The 20,105-nt window shown below is 42.5% G+C and overlaps 1 protein-coding gene across 1 annotated transcript in view; it reads right to left on the reverse strand.

Moving 5' to 3' along the window:
• The window catches only part of SPSB4 (splA/ryanodine receptor domain and SOCS box containing 4), a 92,997-nt gene that overhangs the window by 49,005 nt on the left and 23,887 nt on the right, over positions 1 to 20,105 (reverse strand). The window contains exon 2 of the mRNA XM_068145469.1: positions 18,157 to 19,013. Within this exon, the coding sequence (XP_068001570.1) occupies positions 18,157 to 18,850 (694 nt within the window). The 5' untranslated portion in view covers positions 18,851 to 19,013. The remainder of the gene's footprint in view (positions 1 to 18,156; positions 19,014 to 20,105) is intronic.

A 20,105-nucleotide genomic window follows, 5' to 3' on the forward strand; every position in this document is an offset into this window, starting at 1 on the left:
ATGTGACCAGACCAACCAATCCTATAATCCCTACTGCAACTCCTAACGGCTTCAGTCCTCTTCAGAATTACTTGGCATTGCACTAAAAACCAAGCTACACTCTCTCTCCTATCAGAGATGATTATATGCAGGGCCACAAACCCACTTGTGCTACCTTTCAGCATTTTAGTTTTAATAAACATAAAGCTAAATCTCATGTTTATTTTAATACACACAGAAGCACCTAGTTAAATGTCAACTGGTTTTTATGAGCAGGTAATTCCGTCAGAGTTTATCTAACGCTATTTTGTTTTCCATTTTTATGGCATTTCCTGGGCTAAAGCATGTAACTGGACTGCCAAGCTTAGTCAATATCAGAAGATCCTTTATGAATACATTTAATACTACTTCAAGCCCACATCAGGATTTGATCTGCTGGAGGGTAGAGAGGCTCTGCAGAGAGACCTTGACAGGCTGGACATATGGGCAGAGTCCAACGGCATGAGATTTAACACATCCAAGTGCCGGGTTCTGCACATCGGCCACAACAACCCCATGCAGTGCTACAGGCTGGGGTCAGAGTGGCTGGAGAGCAGCCAGGCAGAGAGGGACCTGGGGGTACTGGTCGATGGCAGGATGAACATGAGCCTGCAGTGTGCCCAGGCAGCCAAGAGGGCCAATGGCATCCTGGCCTGCATCAGGAGCGGTGTGGCCAGCAGGAGCAGGGAGGTCATTCTGCCCCTGTACACTGCACTGGTTAGGCCACACCTCGAGTACTGTGTCCAGTTCTGGGCCCCTCAGTTTAGGAAGGAGGTTGACTTGCTGGAACGAGTCCAGAGAAGGGCAACAAAGTTGGTGAGGGGATTGGAACACAAGCCCTATGAGGAGAGACTGAGAGAGCTGGGATTGCTTAGCCTGCAGAAGAGGAGACTCAGGGGTGACCTTATTGCTGTCTACAACTACCTGAAGGGAGGTTGTAGACAGGTGGATGTTGGTCTCTTCTCCCAGGCACCCAGTACCAGAACAAGAGGACACAGTCTCAGGCTGCACCAGGGGAGGTTCAGGTTGGATGTTAGGAAGAAGTTCTATACAGAGAGAGTGATTGCCCTTTGGAATGGGCTGCCCAAGGAGGTGGTGGAGTCGCCATCATTGAAGGTGTTCAGGAGGAGACTTGATGGGGTGCTTGGTGCCATGAGTTAGTTGTTTAGGTGGGTTGGATTAGTTGATGGGTTGGACACAATGATCTTGAAGGTCTTTTCCAACCTGGTTTGGTTTATTCTGTTCTAAATAAATCATTTCCACATCATCTCACTGCCATGATTCATAGAATTGATTTTTCCAATCTATGAATGTTCTTTTTTATAAAGGTAAGGCACCTGATAGTTCCCTGGAACACCTCAGTCAGATTTTGGCACAAGACCTTCCACAGTTACTTTTTCTGAACCATTTAGAAATACAGAGGTTTGGGGGTTTTTTTAATATTCTCTTTGGTTCTTTTGCAGGCTGAAGAGTTTGAAGTTGAAATGAACCAAAGGAGGTGGTCTGTCACGAAACACATATGTAAGCTGCCACAATCTGTTCTGAATGCAAAAACCTTATACAGTTCCGTGAAAGGAGACTAGATAGTTTAGGAAACTATTAAGGGTTGCTGTCAAGGGTTAGGGCTGGGCTGGCCTTGAGATGGGTCATACACACTCTCTATGAAACCCTCTCCCTTCCAAAAGGGGAAGAGAAAGGGAATAAAGGAGAGAAACTGATAGGTTGGGAAAGAAAACTAAAATAGCTTTAATGAAAATAACAAAACCGAAATATATACACATAGACACAAACCTATACCAAACTCAATTCCCTGATGGCAATTCCACTGATGCTGTGGGTGACTCAGCAGTAGATGAAAACAAAATTCAAGAGCTGTATTTTTGGAAATAGATTCAGGAACAAATAGGTTGGGAGCAAAGGCAGAACAGATTGAGTCCCTTGCTGGTCAAGTTAGGATCATCTGTCCTGTCCATTCCTCCCCTCAGTTGCCACCTCTTATTTACCCCAACATGGTACACAAGATTTAGCAGTGACCTTGGTCTGCACCCCCAACCCTTGGTAGTAACTCTAAACATCAATGTTATCACTGCTAGAAGCAGCCACTGCCTCTGAAAACATGCTGTTAACGCCAGAAAGTGCTGTCACTGAGAAGAGACTGAGCTGAGAAAATCACAGAAGAGAATTAGTTCCAACTCAAACCAGGGCAATTACAAACACATCTGACTAAGTCAGTCACTCAAATCCAGATGATTAGATGCTAAGAGATCACCCAAATGGAGCAAGTCTCACCATAATCAGGGAAAGAAGATAAACCTTTATTAGAATAAACCAAACCAGGTTGGAAGAGACCTTCAAGATCATTGTGTCCAACCCATCAACCAATCCAACCCACCCAAACAGCTAACCCATGGCACCAAGCACCGCATCAAGTCTCCTCCTGAACACCTTCAATGACGGCGACTCCACCACCTCCCCGGGCAGCCTATTCCAATGGGCAATCACTCTTTCTGTATAGAACATCCAACCTGAACCTCCCCTGGCGCAGCCTGAGACTGTGTCCTCTTTTTCTGGTACTGGGTGCCTGGGAGAAGAGACCATCATCAGCCTGTCTACAACCTCCCTTCAGGTAGTTGTAGAGAGTGATAAGGTCACCCCTGAGTCTCCTTTCTCCAGGCTGAGCAACCCCAGCTCCCTCAGTCTCTCCTCATAGGGCTTGTGTTCCAAACCCCTCACCAACTTTGTTGCTCTTCTCTGGACTCGTTCCAGCAAGTCAACATCCTTCATCCTATGCATGCTCACCCAGTCCCGATGCTCTGCTTTAACCAGCTATCAATTGTTGCAGTTGGAGACTGGATACTGAGCTAGGTGGACCATTGGTCAGACCCACGTTTATTTAGTCTTTCCCTGTGCACAAGCCTTCTTATCTAACCTCATAAGTTTGAGTATTTATTTAGTTTAGTATTCACTTATTCCAGTAGATGGGGAGAACGGGTAGAAAATAGGTAAGGACAACAAGAGTACACAGTATTCAAGATACAAGCTAGCCACAAGAACATAACCCGTTTTTCTGCTCTGTTCCTAGTCACATTAGGCCTTTGGATTACTCTTCATTGATATTTTCATAATATTATGCACAATGCTTCCAGGATCTCTTTCCAGATGACAACAGATCACTATGTACAGGTACCCTCCACACACTGCATACATGCAGTCCTCCACTATGCTTTACTGGGCACCAAAGGTGCAGTTCTCAATTTTACCTGCCACTTTATTATCCAGTTGCTAAGTACTGGGGGACTCTCTGCAGCTCTTATTGTAGTTCAGTTTAGGTTTATCCACCTTAAAAAATTCTGTGCTAATTACTCCTTCACCTTATTTTCCAGTTCATCATTAGCACACCAAGCAAAGTAAATCCCAGCAGAAATTCTACTAATAATCTCCTCCCAACTTGAAATCTGAACATTTCCTTGTGTCTTCTGTTGCCTGTCTTTTAAAACATGTTCCCTAAAGAACAGTCCAACTTATCCAGTGTACAGATTTCTTAGATGGGATGTTTTAGCCAGGTTCTCTGAAATATCTGGAATTTCAGAGCCTTGTGTATTGTCCTTACTCCCACATGTGTTACAACCTTCAGGGAACTCTGAAAAGCATTACAGTAACTCCCTCTCATGGAACAATCACAATTATTATCAAATAAATTCACTTGCCTAATAATTCTATTCCTCATTACAGTTTCTAATACCAGAAGCCTAAATTCTGCTTAAATTTTTAGTTAATCTTCATCTGAACACTACATCTCCAGCCCGAATCCATGAGAAGCAAAAGCTATGTGCTTCCCTCTCTAATGGAACCCACTGTATATCATGTTGACTAGGTAATTGAAAATACACTTGTCCTCTCAACTGGAACACCTAGATAAATTGGAAAACACTGCAGAAGGTCTGAGTGGGAGTAACATGACAATTTCTGTAGTCTGAGCACACAACCACCAGCTCAAGTACTGCAGAGTCACCATTCCAGTGGTAGAGGTTCTAGTTTCATATAGTGATGACTTAAAAACAGCCTAAACTCAAATTGCAGCAGCTGAAAAGACACCTAAACCCCTATATATATGAAGAGTTTAAGTAAGCATTCACCAAGATCAGCACTGCTGCCAGTTATTTGTTCAGGGCAGTAACAATGAATCCCTGGTCTCTCAATAGCCAAAAGGAGGTCAATCTAAATGCTGCTTTCAGGACCAACAGCACACTGTGACTATTAAAGTGGCACACTGCAGAGCCAGCTAGAGCCACCTAATGGCTTTTCTATAGCTGCATGGAATTCAGTCTCAGCTGGCTGCATCTGAACAGTGAGGAGAAGTGGAGAAGGCCAAGAAAAAGAGGAGGAGGCCAAGAGTGATCCAGATGGTGATGTGCCAGGAGGTTCGGCAATTAAGAGTGACAGCCACCACCAGGCAACACAGATCTCCGGAGACTGGGTTACTGCAAATGTGAGGGACAAGCTAAGAAATACACACATACCCTCACAGCCTGCTGAGCATTAAATCCCTGGGCACAGGCAACTGCAAGGGACATCCAGGCAATGCCTCCAGGGACACCACGCTAAATGTCTACACCTTCTAATGTACTTCAGGGCACATGTCTTTGTCAGCCTAATTAAAACCAGAAATCATTTACTGTTTGCTGTTTTTCTTGGTAGGCAGGAAACAACCAGACGCTGATGGCAAGAGAAGTGCCCCAGAGGCCAGTGAATTCTCTACTACAATTACCCAGCAAAAAGTGTAGTGGCATCTTGGGAGACTGCTGTCTGCACCACACCATGGTACAATCACATAGTTGGCTCCACGTTATCAAAGAAATGCTGAATGGGTTTGATGAGGATTTCAAGACAGTCCCTAAAATGGGTAAGAATGAAATATATGTATTAATTCATCTTGGGTAGCCTGTATGGGGCATGGATACTTCAGGTCTGTATGCAGAAACTTACTTGTAAATTTATAATGCAGCTAAACCATGGATATCATTACCTAAAAGACAAATAAAGATCTAAAGCAGGCCTAATCCTGCTTCATTCAGAACATCTAATTCTTTGGAAGAAGTGTCATGTCGTATGAAACACCGGCCCTTAGGGAAAAAAGGCAATATTTGCTTACCAGTTACTGCATTTCAGGCAAAGGAAAAAACCAAGCTGCCAAACAAAGCCAAAGTGCACTTAAACTTTCTGACCAAGAAACATTGACAAGTACCAGGGCTGCCTGGGAGGTGGTAGAGTCACCATCATTGGAGGTGTTCAGGAGGAGACTTGATGGGGTGCTTGGTGCCATGGTTTAGTTGTTTAGGTGGGTTGGATTGGTTGATAGGTTAGACACGACGATCTTGAGGGTCTCTTCCAACCTGGTCTATTTTATTCTATTCAAACAGGCATTAGCAGTGAGAAGGTCCAGAAGGGCCCTTAGACAATGCATCCCTCATCTACCCACTGAAAAAAATCCATCTCTTGGGTGGCTTCTTATTCTGCAGGTTAAGAAAAGTGTTCTACAAATGAATGCATTCTACTGTGGTTTTTCAATGTTAAACACAACTAAGGACTTCTCAGCAATCAAATACATTTTTTGGGGGGTAAATATTCAGAGGATTCATGCAAATTTAGAAACGTTCGAGACCCATCTAGGCAGCTTTGCATAACTGCATTGTTATGAGTCATTCACGTGGCTTACCCCAATTGCATCAAAGGTAATTTCTCAGTTCTTAAATCACAAGACTTTTTCTAACTGCTGGTTCTGCAAAGGCACTAGCAGAATCAGCTGAACAGAGCTCATTTTTCAAATCCATAGGAACAGAGACAACATTGTTTGAAGATTAAAGAAGGAAAAGCAGAATAAGTCCACTCAGAAAAGGGCAGCACAGCATCTTCTTCCCTGCCTCCTGAGTAAAAAAACAACCATCCAAACAAACAAAAAAACCCCACAGTACTTTGCAATACTCACTGCAGAGAAACAGCATTACCCAAACTTGTTCTCTAGCAGAAGGCACTCCTCCATCACCAGCTCAATCAATAGAGAAGACCTTTTGCACAAGGAGATATCATTTAGCAGTAGCCCATAGATTTCAGATGAAGGATCAGAACATTATTGTCAGATTAGCACTGGGAAACAGATTTACCATCTGCCTTCTAGGCTCAGAATTTCAATCCTAAAATCTTGAAAAACAGGTGGCTTTCTAACAGTTTTCTTCTCAGTACTGAGCAACCTCCCAAGCAGAGAAAATATTTGATTGTCATTTTCACCAGTTCCAGGAGTAGGTCAGCACACCTACACTCATGTATTTCTTCAAATGCTAGCTAGAGTTACCCAAAAGCTCCCATTTAACACTGCAAAGAGCTGTGCACTGAAGAGAGAATGTATCCTAGGAGAGGTTAAAATTAATGGGGTTTGTATCTACACCTTATCCTGTTCATAAGGGTGACTAAACATACAAGCAAGGGGAAAAACAGCAAACACACACATTTATTATTGCAAGTAATTATCATGATGGAAAAATAAATACCTGTACAAAATGCTAAATTAAGCTCCCTCCTGCCTAATGATCTCCTATTTTCCTATAGTAATCTTCCTCCACTTGCAAGAGACTTCACCTCTGTGACACCTCCGAAAAGCATAAAGTCAGAATGCTATCCATGGGTTAGTTAGGATTTAGGAATATAAAACACACTTATGTAAGCACCACTTGATAGCAGAACTCATATTGAGTTTCAAATATTTACACCTGCAAGCTGTTATCTTCTCAGTACATAAAGGAAAGCTGAAATCTTTACCAGATACGGTTGGGTGTGGGTTGGTTTGGTTTTGTGGTTTTTTTGTTGGTGGTGTTGGTTTTGTTTGCTTGTTTGAATTTTCTGCCTAGGAAAGCAGGTCTTTTCCCTATTTAATGTACCATGCTCACTGTAACAGCTTGTTAAGAGGTCTTATAAATCAGAACAGGTACACTGAATTTCTATTAAAGCAGAATGACAGTAAGACAGAACTGGGTAAAAGTGGCTTTTAGATTTATGATTGCTCATGTTTCCCACACAAACTGTTTCCTGATGCTTCCATTTTGGGGCAGTTTTTATCAACACAGGAACATGGGGATCATAAAGCAGATGGTGGTTCCTGCCAACCAATCTGGTGAGAAGTTACCTGGAGCTCAGGGATTTGTTGACTAGCTTGTTCAAGTGGGTTGCTGAGAAACTTATTTGCCACAGCAGCATAATGGTTTTTCAGGTTCTCAGAGTAACACAGCAAACAAAATGATGGGCCAATTCCACAACCCTATAATTCCCAGCAACAGCAAAACATGGCAGGGGAGACCCCTCTAAGTAGACAGATTCCCCCTGCCCCAAGTGTCATGATTTTTTTAGACCGTTTTGGAAACATTACATCCCTAGCCAATTAACTTCCACTGCAACTCCTCAGCAGTAAGCTTTCAGATGCTAACTGCTCATGTATGCAACATCTCACACACAGGCCCCAAACAAGGCAAATTCTCAGATCTGCTACACTACAACCATATAGTATTTCAACATCACAACAGATGCTGGATGTCTAGAGAACCAGAGAAGTAGCATGTAGATGAGAATAGAACTGATGCTGCTCCACGGTCAGAGAAGTTGCTGAAGACACAACCTTTCCTGGTACAAAGTCCAAAAAAACATCATTCTGTTTTCTTCCAATTTTGTTCTGGTTTAAAAGACAAACTTCCATGCACTACTTGGCTTACTATACCAAAGCTTATTTCCTTCTGTCAAAATCTTAGCATTTCCCCCTTTTTAACCCTCTTACCATACTTCTCTGCCTTTCAAGCAGTAATGTCTTCTTCTTTCAAGTATATGTCTTGATCGTGCTGGCAGGACCTGCTGGCTCACTTCACCTCCTCCCTTGCCACAAACTGCATTCTGTTGCCTGTGGGTCATCTGTGCCTCATGATACTATTGATTCTTTGTACACTATAGCCCTTTTTTCCAGTGGCCAGTCTCCACAATTTTAACATTTAAATCCCAATCAAAAAGAAAAGTAAAGCATGTGTTAGCATTACTTCCCCAAGCAAGATATACCACTGAAGCTGGCTTCTCAACCTAAACCCAAAGCAATTACACTTCCTGAAGTCTCTAGGTGAAGTTATCCTCCTTCCCCCAATGTGTCATGAACAAATTATTTAGCAGTACAAAAGGACTGGCTGTAACTAAATACTAACCTACGCTTAATGGACTGCAGATTTTGCAGGATGTTTAAAGTTCCCCCTCTGATCTCTCTGAACTTTGGCCTTCATTTGTTTATACAGGCAGAGGCCAATAGGTCACACCACTAAAACCAGCAAATTGTTTATACATATGGCAAGCACGCATGGAGGAGTAATGTAGTCATGGCTACAGCCATATACAGCACCTTAAAGCAACTGCTTCAGTTAAAATAACAAAGATACGGTGAGTCCACACAGGCGATGAGGAGACCTTCCAGGGCAATGAAACTCACTACGAGCCAAGAAACTAACCAGCATTTCTTCAGAAGCCAACACACACATTTGGACTGCTCTAATCCAAGTCACTCACTGCCACAGTGCTTGGTTCACAAAAAGTGTCAGCCTTTGACATCATCAGTGGCAAAATTTCACAGGTTTCTAGAGTCCAAGTGATAATTCGGCACTGTGGCAGTTAACAGGTCTTAAAGGAGTACTACAAGAAAGATGGTGACAGCCATTTTTAGCAGGGTCTGTTGTGAAAGGACAAGGGGTGATGGTTTCAAGCTATAAGAGGGAGATTTAGACTAGACAGAAAAAAGAATTTTTACAGGGAAAAATTAGCACAGATTGCCCAGAGATGGGGTACATGTCCCCATCCCTGGAAATATTCCAGGTTAGGTTGGGTGGGGCTCTAAGCAACCTGATGTCCCTGCTCACTCAGGGGGGTTGGACTAGATGACCTTTAATGATCCCTTCCAACCCAAACCACTCTATGATTCTGTGATAATGCAGAGAATATAAAAAGTTTACACCAAGGCTGGAAGAGCAGCTGTCACTGAAGGTACACGAACCGCAAGCATGTTGCTGGGCTGCTTCTCTTTGAAGACCACATTCCAAGTGGTGCCTGTGGCTGGATGATGCATTTCACCACAGGAAACTTACTGGGGGAGTAAGTTCACTTGGTTCAGTGAATGTAAACATTTTCACAATGCTTAAGCTAGCTTTACAACTCAAATCTGGACTTTTTTCTTTTAAAGAAAAAAAAAAAAGGACTAATTCATAAACCTTTATAAAGGTTTTGAATAATTGTTAAATAAAGATGAAAATGCAAATTTTACATAGTAAAAACAAGAGGCATTTTCAGAAGCATAAAATGTTCACACTTCCCAAACTGAAACAGGGTACTAATATAATCCCACACTCTGTTTTGTTTTGATAGACAGGAGTGTGTTTTTGAGAGCAGTTACAGCTTATGAGAATGCCAAAAAATCTAAGAGGTAGGGACTACCAGAAATGAGGAAGGGGATCAGGATGTAAATTTTAGAATAAACCTTTATTTAGAATAAACCAAACCAGGTTGGAAGAGACCTTCAAGATCGTGTCCAACCCATCAACCAATCCAACCCACCCAAACAGCTAACCCATGGCACCAAGCACCCCATCAAGTCTCCTCCTGAACACCTTCAATGACGGCGACTCCACCAGCTCCTTGGGCAGCCCATTCCAATGGGCAATCACTCTCTCTGTGTGGAACTTCTTCCTAATATCCAACCTGAACCTCCCCTGGCACAGCCTGAGACTGTGTCCTCTTGTTCTGGTACTGGGTGCCTGGGAGAAGAGACCATCATCCGCCTGTCTACAACCTCCCTTCAGGTAGTTACAACTACCTGAGGGTGGTAAGGTCACCCCTGAGTCTCCTCTTCTCCAGGCTGAGCAGCCCCAGCTCCCTCAGTCTTTCCTTGTGTTTCCTTGTGTTCCAAACCCCTCACCAACTTTGTCGCTCTTCTCTGGACTCGTTCCAGCAAGTCAACAAATGAATCTAATAATTTTGTCTTGGTTAAATATATTCTAGCTGTCAAGCTTGCTGAAACCATTGAAAGACTAATAACCATACTGATGTGATGGACACAAGAACATTATCAAACAGTTCCTCCGTATTGAAAAGCAGAAGCATGTCGCCTTTAAAGTTCACATGCAAACAATACATGCAGACATGAATTCTCATTTGCAATGGAGATGTAGCATGCTGTAGAAACAAAAATGTCTATTGTGAGAAAATGCAATTGTGAAAACCTCAATCAGAAACTATTCTTTTTAAACTGTTCCCTGCTCAAAACACATTTTGGTTTCACAAATATGACACTTCTGGAATAAGGTAATTTGTCTGGCCAGCCGCTGATAAGAAATTGGCAGAGACAGAGCTAATAAGTAATTTTCTCTTTTGCAAATAAACCAGTCCAAATATATGCCAGGTCTGAAAGTTCATTACTTTCAGAAATAAATATACATAGATTCATAGAATGCTTTGTGTTGGAAGGGATCTTAAGCATCATCTAGTTCTAACCCCTGCCCCCACCATGGTCAAGGACACCTCCCACTACATCAGGTTGCTCAAGGCCTCATCCAATCTGGCCTTGAATACCTCCAGAGAGGTGGCATCAGTGACCTGTGGGCAACCTGTTCCAGTGTTTCTACCACTCTCACTATAGAGAATTTCTTCCCAATATCCAGTCTCAATCTACCCTCCTCAAGCTTAAAGCTGTTCCCTCTCATCCTATCACTACAAGCCTTTGTACAAAGTCCCTTCCTGGTTTTCTTGCAGGCCCCTTCAAGCCAAAGAAGGCAGCAGCAGGTCTCCCTGGAGCCTTCTTTTTCCTGGCTAAACAGCCCCAACTCTCAGCCTGTCCCCACAGCCCTCTGATCATCTTTGTGGCCCTTCTCTGGACCCACTCCAGCAGTTTGATATACCTCTTACACTTGGGGCACGAGAACTGATGTTCACATAAGGCAGGGTATCTAGATACTCTTATGTTGTTACTAGTGATATGAGTGGGACACATCTATGGAACTTGAGTTTTCTTAGCCACGCCCATGGAAAAATACATGTGCCGCTGTGATCTGAGGTAACACCAGACACCTGCCTCACAACTGCTGCCTGCAAAGTCCACAATTATCCAAAGCAAATTTATCCAATGCTGCCATCGAATAATCTTCCCATACTAACCAACAGTCCTAGGACTGATACTGAAGATGTGCAGCTCCAAAACAGTCAGGCAGAATCCTGGCCAACATGCAGAAGGCTCCACAGAAATGCTTAGTTTCAAATTACCAAAAGAAATCCTCTTAGGAGTGTCATCATTTTATCTTCTGTATTTTACCACCAACATTTTTAGGAGTGTTTTAACAACTGGAAGAATTCTCATAGTTCTTGTACAGAAAGTTCAGTTGTGTCAGTAACTTTTAATACCTCCTCTGTCTCAACTCCAAGTTTCAGTGCTGAAAACTGAAATGTCACATTTCACACTTCTAGTGTCAGAACTTTTTCTTTAAAAATCCAGTTTGATAACAGGCCTGAAGACAGATCAGATCATCAGTCCCACTCCAAAACAGTTTAAAGTGAAAGATTAAGATTATTTGAATTATCTGTGTATAGCTGAGAAGAGGGGGAACTTTGATCCAGCCCTATCATCACTATCAGTACTCCTCATTTGTTATCTTCAAAGGGCAACACAAAATTGAACCCAAGAACACAGAGACTGTCATGCTTTGTCAAGCTTCCCTGCCAGTTATACAGGGGAAATTACCAAACACAGCAGCACACATACACAGAGTACTGGAGAGAGATGATTCAATTAAAAACTGCTGGTAGGAAAGCAACAGAAAAAATTGCAGCAGAACTCTCAGACTTGTACCAGAGCAAAACACTGTCTGGGAGAAAATGGGACACAGTACAGCTGAAGGCTGCTGAGTTCAGAATTGCAGCTGCAAATAAGCAACTCCCATTCTGCCACTTGCCAGCTTCTTAGAGTTTTGACTTTACAGTCTTGGCATTACTTTGACAGTGTCACTGCTGGGGCAGCCTTCCCTTTCATTTACACAGGGAGGCAGAGAGCATCATCACTAATTTCAGTAGAACCATTTGCAAAACATGGTAACATTTCTGGACATGCTTGGTTTAGCTCACCTTGCCTCTACATTTCCCATAAAAATATGGGTTTTGCTGCAATCTGAAGACTAGTATATAAACTGCCACGCACCACAACATAGACCAGGAAGATGAGCAATGTCCCACAGCAATACAGCTCAAGCAAATCTTGATATATATATATCAAGATATATATATATATAAAGTTATATATATATATATATATATATAAAAATAAATTCCCTTTACATATTTCCATGTCTAATACAAACCTGTGAGAATTAGTTCACATTGTTGAGCAATTCCAGCACCACAGCTCAAGTAGATTCATAATAGGATTAAGCAAGGCTATCAGATTTCTAATTGATATATTAGAGTAATAATACAATATTCAAAGTGTAACTTTAGATTACAGCAACTTTAAACTGACTTCAGTTTTGAGAACAGATGTGCAGTTGTTGCTCAAAATTCTTATTCCTTACTAACAGGATACATGAGGAATCAATGGAAGTGTTCAGAACACCATAACATGCCTTTTTTTTTCCCCCCCCTCTTTCCTTAAAACTGTCAGATTTGCCATGGCATCTTTATGAACCAAAGCAAGAAGAAAAAACCCAAGTATGTCAGGATAGGAACAAACTGTAACACATCTGTGGACTGCTCATGCTTGTTCTTACCCTTAGGAGCTACTGAAAATGAAGAATGCCAGCACTTGTCTTTTAGGTCAGCGGTAACTGGATTCCCTGCTAAATAAACAAACTAGACTAGATTGCAAGGGAGGAAACCCCCTGTTATCTGTAAGGCTAATGAGTGCCTTAGATTCCCTGAGGAATCTCTACCACTGGAGGTCTTAATAGGTCAAAAATGTATGGAACAAAACAAGGCTAATGTTAGAAGTGTAGGAACTTCAGAAGCTAGCTACCTACTTTCATAAGCAACTATTTGCTACCCATCTGAGATAATGAGATGATCCTCTGCGAGGTTACAATTACATTACACAAATGAAAAAATGAAAGCCATTCACCCCAAAAGACAAAGATCATTTATCATTACAGCTGAAGTCATACTCCAAAATCTGAAGCGTCCTTCCTCTGGAAGAGCAACACTCACCTAATGTAACAAACATTGCCCTGTCTGAAAAGAAAGAAGCTAGGTAGGATTTTATCATTAATAACAGTGTAGTAACATTAAAGAGAAATTCAGGTGCAGAAGGGAGGAAAGGAAAATTAAAACACACACACAAAAAAAAGCCCCACAAACACCACCACGGTATCTTGGAAAGATATTTCATGAAGAGACCTCCAGGAAGAGAGAGAAGGTGGCGGGGGGGAGGGGGAAACACAACACACCACACAATTAACCTAGTGGCATATTCTAGTGATACTGTGTTGGTTTCAAGCCACTGAGAAAAGGTTGAGAATTAAAATTTCAGCAAATTAAAGGGCATGAAATGCACTCAACCCCAGGAAGGGGGTGGGGGGGGTGGGGGGTGTGTGTGCATGTGGAGGAAGACAAAAAAAAACCCAACAACAATCTGATTCCTGAAATAGGAACTGAAACTGCTGTTTCCTGTTAAATTATCTCAAAAGCTAAGATTGCTTCTTCACAGCATTAGCTGCTAAATTACTGCTGCTGCATCCTCTGATTGCATGTCTGTAGGGAAAATTCTCCCTGAAGTTTAGCAATACTGGGTTTTCAGAGTACATTATTTCCGTTGCGATCCCCAGAGTAATGATATAAATGCAAGATAAACTAAACAGGTTTAGATAAATAAAAGAACACATCCATTTAAAAATTTCGTTGAAAACCATTTGCAGGGAAAACCCAGAGAGTCTGATGGGAGAGGAAACATTTCTCCTAGCAGTTACCAATTCTGCAATTTTTCCTTAGGCTTATTTATGGCAAGAAGGCCTCTGAGGGGAAGAGTCCACATTTATAACTAGCATTTGTGACCGACATCAATAAAACCAAACTGAGAACAGTAGGAAAGGGGAAAGATGTTGTGCTTAGCTCCATAGCTCCAAAGTTTTTATTTCAGTTTAGCAACATCATCCTTATTTCGCATCAGATACCTGCAACCTAACATCTGAAAGGGAGCAAGGGATAAGTTGTAATCTTAAGGCCAAGAGCAAAAGGTTCAAACGGATCCTGCATTCAGGGCCTGCTAAAAAGTCTGTCCCCATCTTTCTTATAGGGCTGTTTCAAGTATTGAAACAGTAATAAGGTATCCCTGGAGCCTTTTCTTCTCTCACACTGTCCTCACAGCAGAGGGGCTGCAGCCTCTGGATCATTTTTGTGACCTCCTCTTGACCCACTCCAACAGGTACATGACTTTCCTGTGCTCAGGACTCTAGAGCAGGGAACAGGACTCCAGATGATTATTACATACAGAATACAGATCATCTGCTTTGGTCTTCCACATTGGTTCAGAATAGGGCAGTTGGACCTATACTGCATGCTTATAAAAAGTATTTTGACTTCCAGAAGTATTATGATTATTCTGTCAGATATTTCCAAGGATAAAAATAAATCACTGTATCCAACTCACCTACTCAATGACCAGTTTTTCCCACCATGACACTGTCATATTGTCCTTGCACTGCTGTGTTTAAACACACAGGGACGCGGGTATCAGTCATGATTTGCAATGCACATCTCTACAGAAGTGTTTTTGCTGTTTCTCTGTTCCAGGCTATAAACAGTCTCCAGGACTCCTCACCAGGAAACGGATACAAATAGCTTAGCTCTTTTTAAACATGTAACATACCCTGATGAAAAGAGCATCTGAAAACAGTCTGTGATTCTGTGAAAACCAACATATACTACATTTGCATTATTTGGTGGCTGTAATTATTGCAGTAGGCAATGAGTCGGAAGCCTGGTGTAAAATTCTGTATAACTCAGGCACTAGGCAAACATCAGTGTGGCAAACGCTGATAGCATTTAATCCAAGAAATTTGTCCTGGAAAGAACTCAACGTGCTTCCAATAAGCACTCTTCATCCTGCTCCCTGCTTTCCCTCCCAAACCCTAACATGTATTTGCAACTCTGAGTCTCTCAAATGTGAGTGAAAAACTGTCTTGTGAAAGTCACAGCACATGATCATGGGAGCCCAAAGCTCAGGGCATCAGATGCAGCTAGAAGAACTACAACTGATTTTAATTACAGCATTATTCTAGGAGCACCATCCAGAGGGCAGAGAGATTCTGCTGACCCATAGCCTTATCATTCTGTGATTCAGCCATCTATGCAGTAAGTGACATACTACAAAGCCTGCATGGCCTCTATACCACTATGACATACGTTAAAGTTCACTGCAGCTGCACAAGCCCATCACTTCACCCTTTCACTCTTCCACTCCTGCAAGCCTTTCACTCTTTGCCAGGCAACTGAAATGCATGGGCCTTCAAAGTATTCAGAGGTCTTCCTTTTAAACAGAAAGCATTGAAAACACTAGAAATCCCTGCAGTCAGGGTCTTCATTTGCTCCGTAAGACACCACATGAACAACCACTTCAAGCTGTGGTATGCATTCTGAGCAGCAACCATCAATCACTAAATAGCAACTTACAAGTCACTGTTTGACAGCACGGTTCTCAGAACCCCAGCAAAGTTGCCATTATCAGATTTACTAAAAGCTGCAATCAGCAGTGTGAGACATTTCCAGGGAAGAACCACAACAACAAAGGAGAATTTGTAAGGTTAAGAAGCAGGCAAACAATTACAACAAAACCTCTGCTGCACTGCTGCACAAAGACTGGCTGGATAGAAACACTTTGAGCAGAAAAGACAAGGTGTGTTTGCTTCAGAGTACCAGTTAAACCAGCTACTTTGGTTTCTTGAATGCTGCTTTTGTTGCAGGACGGTAATGGATCAGTGAACATGTGATAACAAATTATGTGATTCCAGGATGCCAAACTGCCCCATGGCAAAGTGGCTTTAAACTTCCTCTTCACATGATCAGATGAACACACAGGCCTACACAAAAGTTTGGTTTACAAGTTTACTTTTAGCCTTGATTTAGTGCTTAAAATAAAAGTTACTACTTTGACTTTTCTCAGGGATAGTTTAGGAACCTATCCTGCCTCTTCTAGCAAAATTATCCCACGAGAAACCGGATGGGATTTTTTTTCTCTGCCATCTCACAGGCCACAGCTATCCTTCTCGACTTAGCCCTTTTTACTTTGTAATTTCTACCACACTCATCTCATTCACATCCTCCCTCCTGTGTTTTCATCCTTCCAGAGCTCCCTTGAGTAGCCCTGTGAAGGCTACATAAGGAATGCAGAGCACTTCTTTGTGTGGATGTGGCGGAGCAAGCCAGGCTGTACTTTGCTTAGATTGGCAGAGATTCCCAGTATTATAAAAACTGCTTTTGCACACAAATATTCAGGTGGTAGAAGGATCTCTCCCCTACCACCCTCAAAAAAAAGGAAAAAAAAAGCTGTTAGCACAGCACTCTCTGCAGTGCCTGAGTAATTTCAAAATACTTAACAGTACTCCAATATTTCCCCTGTATGAAAGTACTCAGGAAGCTGCCATTTAGCATCTGGCTGTAAAACCTACAAGGCTTCTGTGGATAAAGATTCTTTTCCCCAGGTCTTATTGCAGATGTTTATGAAAAGACAATCCTCAACAGGCTCAAATTATTTAATTATCACAGCATCACAGTATAACTAAGGTTGGAAGAGACCTCGAGGATCATTGAGTCCAACCTATCAACACAGACCCCATGACTAGACAGTGGCACCAAGGGCCACGTCCAATCTCCTCTTGAACACCTCCAGGGACGGTGACTCCACCACCTCCCTGGGCAGCCCGTTCCAATGACGAATGACTCGCTCGGTGAAGAACTTCCTCCTCACCTCGAGTCTAAACCTCCCCTGGCACAGCTTGAGACTGTGTCCCCTTGTCCTGGTGCTGGTTGCCTGGGAGAAGAGACCGACCCCTTCCCGGCTACAACCACCTCTCAGGTAGTTGTAGAGGGCAAATTATGTTTCTACTTTGTACGTCAGACATCAAGCTAATGAGTAAAGAATTAATTCTTGACAAAAAAGAAAAACAATTAGACCACCCTGTCCTAATTAGAAAGTATGGTAAATTCCTTTAGAAATGACCAAGTGAAAGGCAGGTGCTGTACACTGGCCATTATTCTCTTTACACAAGGCCAAGGTGAGGCATGACTTAAATGTACGCTGTGCTACGCAGGGACCCGTCAGAGCACACATGTTCCCAAGCACTGGACAAGACCCAGTTCTGCAACTCATCTTCTGGTGGGCTGCTACTTCAAAGTCACAGCAGCAACATGCTGCTTCTTACTACATTATGCTTTAATTTGATCTTACCCCTTTCAATCAAAAATAGTACCGCTTATCCCAAACCCCACATTTCTGGAGATGAAAGCACCCTATGAGAGCACCTTCTGAAGCGAACAAGGAACAGAGCTCCCATTCACAGAAACTGCTGAAAACAGTATTTGACCTGAGCTCCCAAATTCCTGGGGATCCACAGCTGCTCCTGAGGGTCTTGGAAAGGCAACTATTGAAAGAAAGCCCACTGGCCTGGATTCAAGTATGTTTATGCACACCATCCACAAGTTCCCATTACTACAGGAAATCTTACAGGATCCACAAATCCTATTTGAAAACCATAGATTTAAAACATATCCTCCAGTAAATAAGGGGTTTACTGTTAAATATATCCAGGAAGTTGCTCAAGATCTTTTTTCTCAGCCTGTTCACTTTCTATGGATACAGGTTTCTTGCCACTCTACTTGCCACAGATTTCTTGTCACAGTTTTTCACTTGACAATAGGCAACATATTTTGATACAATCCATGCCACCAGACACAAAACAGTTGTGGACAATAACTATGGGATGCGATCCATTCACTGTGGACAGCCCACTCCCCCTCAGCACACACTGTACACAACAAAAAGACAAAGAAAAATACGCTGCAAAGTTGGAAGCATAATGAAAAAATACAGTTAACACTTACGGTCAAGTCCGTTGATGTATCTCATTGTAATTTCACAGTGCCCCCAAACTGCACTGACTATGGGGTAAAGTTTTTTCCCTTTCAGTCCCCTGAAGGCCACTCCAAGATATTGTCCATCTACCATGAAGCTAAGCGTCCCTTCGTCCATATCCAAAACCACCAGTAAGGAGTCTGGGAGTACAAAAGACTCGTCCGGTTCCAAAAATACAGGATACGTGACCCCAGGCTGGTTTTTACAGTTGTGGTAGAGTTTGTTGCGACCCAGATCCCAGCCCCACGATTCACTATTGCTACCAACCAACGACGTGTACCCCACCGAGTGCAGCGGAGCTTCAGCCGTGGAGACACCCACCACGGCGTGAGTTCCCCGTTGCCTCGTGGGCCAGTGGATTTGCCAGACGTGGAGGCCTCTCGTGTAGCCGACTTTGCCCCGGATACAGTCTGTGCTTTGGGCAACTGGGTGTCTATGAAAAGTCAGTTTATCGTCTTCCTTTACAAATATATTTAAGGAGCGATCCTCGTTGTTCCAAGCGTGTTTATACTGGACCTCCAGCTTGGCAGGGGGCATATCCAGCAGCATGTCCAGTCGCGCCGGCTTGCAAAAATCCGGGCCTCTCAGCTCTCGTTTAACAGGTCTGTATGGGGGCTCCCTCACATCCACAGACTTTATGCTCCCTGAGATTTTCTGGCCCATTGCTTGGCTGCAGATTTACAAAGGAGAAGGAAAAGTTGACTTTGGCCCAACGTTACCTCATGAAAGCGCTTTTACTCTGAGCCAGTGACCTGACAAGCTGACTGGAGTTACTTCTCCTGTTTGGAACTTTTTAGCAGCAATGTTTTCAGAGAAAAAAATGCTCCTGAAATAAAGTAGAAAGTTTCCAGTTAAAGAAAGTCAACAGAAAACCCACTGCATATTTTTAAAGAACTTCTCACCCCCAGTAGTTATTTTACACACCAAAGCTGACAGTTCGCCACTTTTTGTCCCATGTCCTACAGCACTGACCAGCCTGCCAGCAGGATACAGAGCCCACCAGCATGCAGAGTGCAGACAGTCATTTCCTCCAATTCATAATAGGACGCAGACATTCCCCACCTTCTGCCCTTCCACCTATTCTGTCTGGCCAAGTTCACAGTCATGCTGAAGAAGCCCTACACCATTCCCCAGCAACAGCAATAAACTTTATGTTCACTGGTAGCTTCACTTTCGCTTAGTCTCAGAAACAAGCACTGTTAGAAGCTCCTGTTATTTCTAGCTGGTCTCTCTCCAGAGAGCTTCAGCGTTACTAAAACAAAGGAAGCCAAAACCAAATGGCTTCAAAATTTAAATGCTTTACTTACCATATATCCTTAAACTTAAAAAAAAATAAAAAAATAAAATAAAATCATCAAGCTTTAGCTGTTTCATGAAGAAGCTTGGGAGAAAGCCAAACCAAAACAAAAACAAACAGAGGGAAAGGGGAACAAGGGAAGAGGAGTCATGGAAGGACAAACAGAAAATGGTACCTTCGGTTCTTTGGCAGACTTTTCTAATGGGCAGCTACTAAACTACTGGCCAGCAGGCTATTCCATGTTTTCTGTATTTCAGTATTAGGCTGATGAGAAGGATGAACACAGTAAGATACATGATACACTATTATGAAATACATTATTTCTGTGCTTCCACAGTCAAATGCAGTTATTTAGCTGGTAGTTGAAAAGCACCCAGGTAAGATTCTTTCTGGCCTGGCTAAGTTAGATTCATTCAAATTTTTGAGCTCAAGTAGAATGCAAAGGGAAACCAAGAACCCCTGAAAGTACTAGAGGAATAAAAATTAAGACAAAAGTGCTATAAACTCAAATAGCTGATTAATACAAGATCAAATAAAGTATCTGCACCAGCAGATGTACTTCTGTCTTCTAGCAGAGTAAGTGCCAAGCCCAGAAATGTTCAAATATAGCTGAGCAGACCC

The sequence above is a fragment of the Melanerpes formicivorus genome, unplaced genomic scaffold, assembly GCF_026170545.1.
Source record: "Melanerpes formicivorus ecotype bairdi unplaced genomic scaffold, bMelFor1.0.p_v2 SCAF_12, whole genome shotgun sequence".
Lineage (NCBI taxonomy): Eukaryota > Metazoa > Chordata > Aves > Piciformes > Picidae > Melanerpes > Melanerpes formicivorus.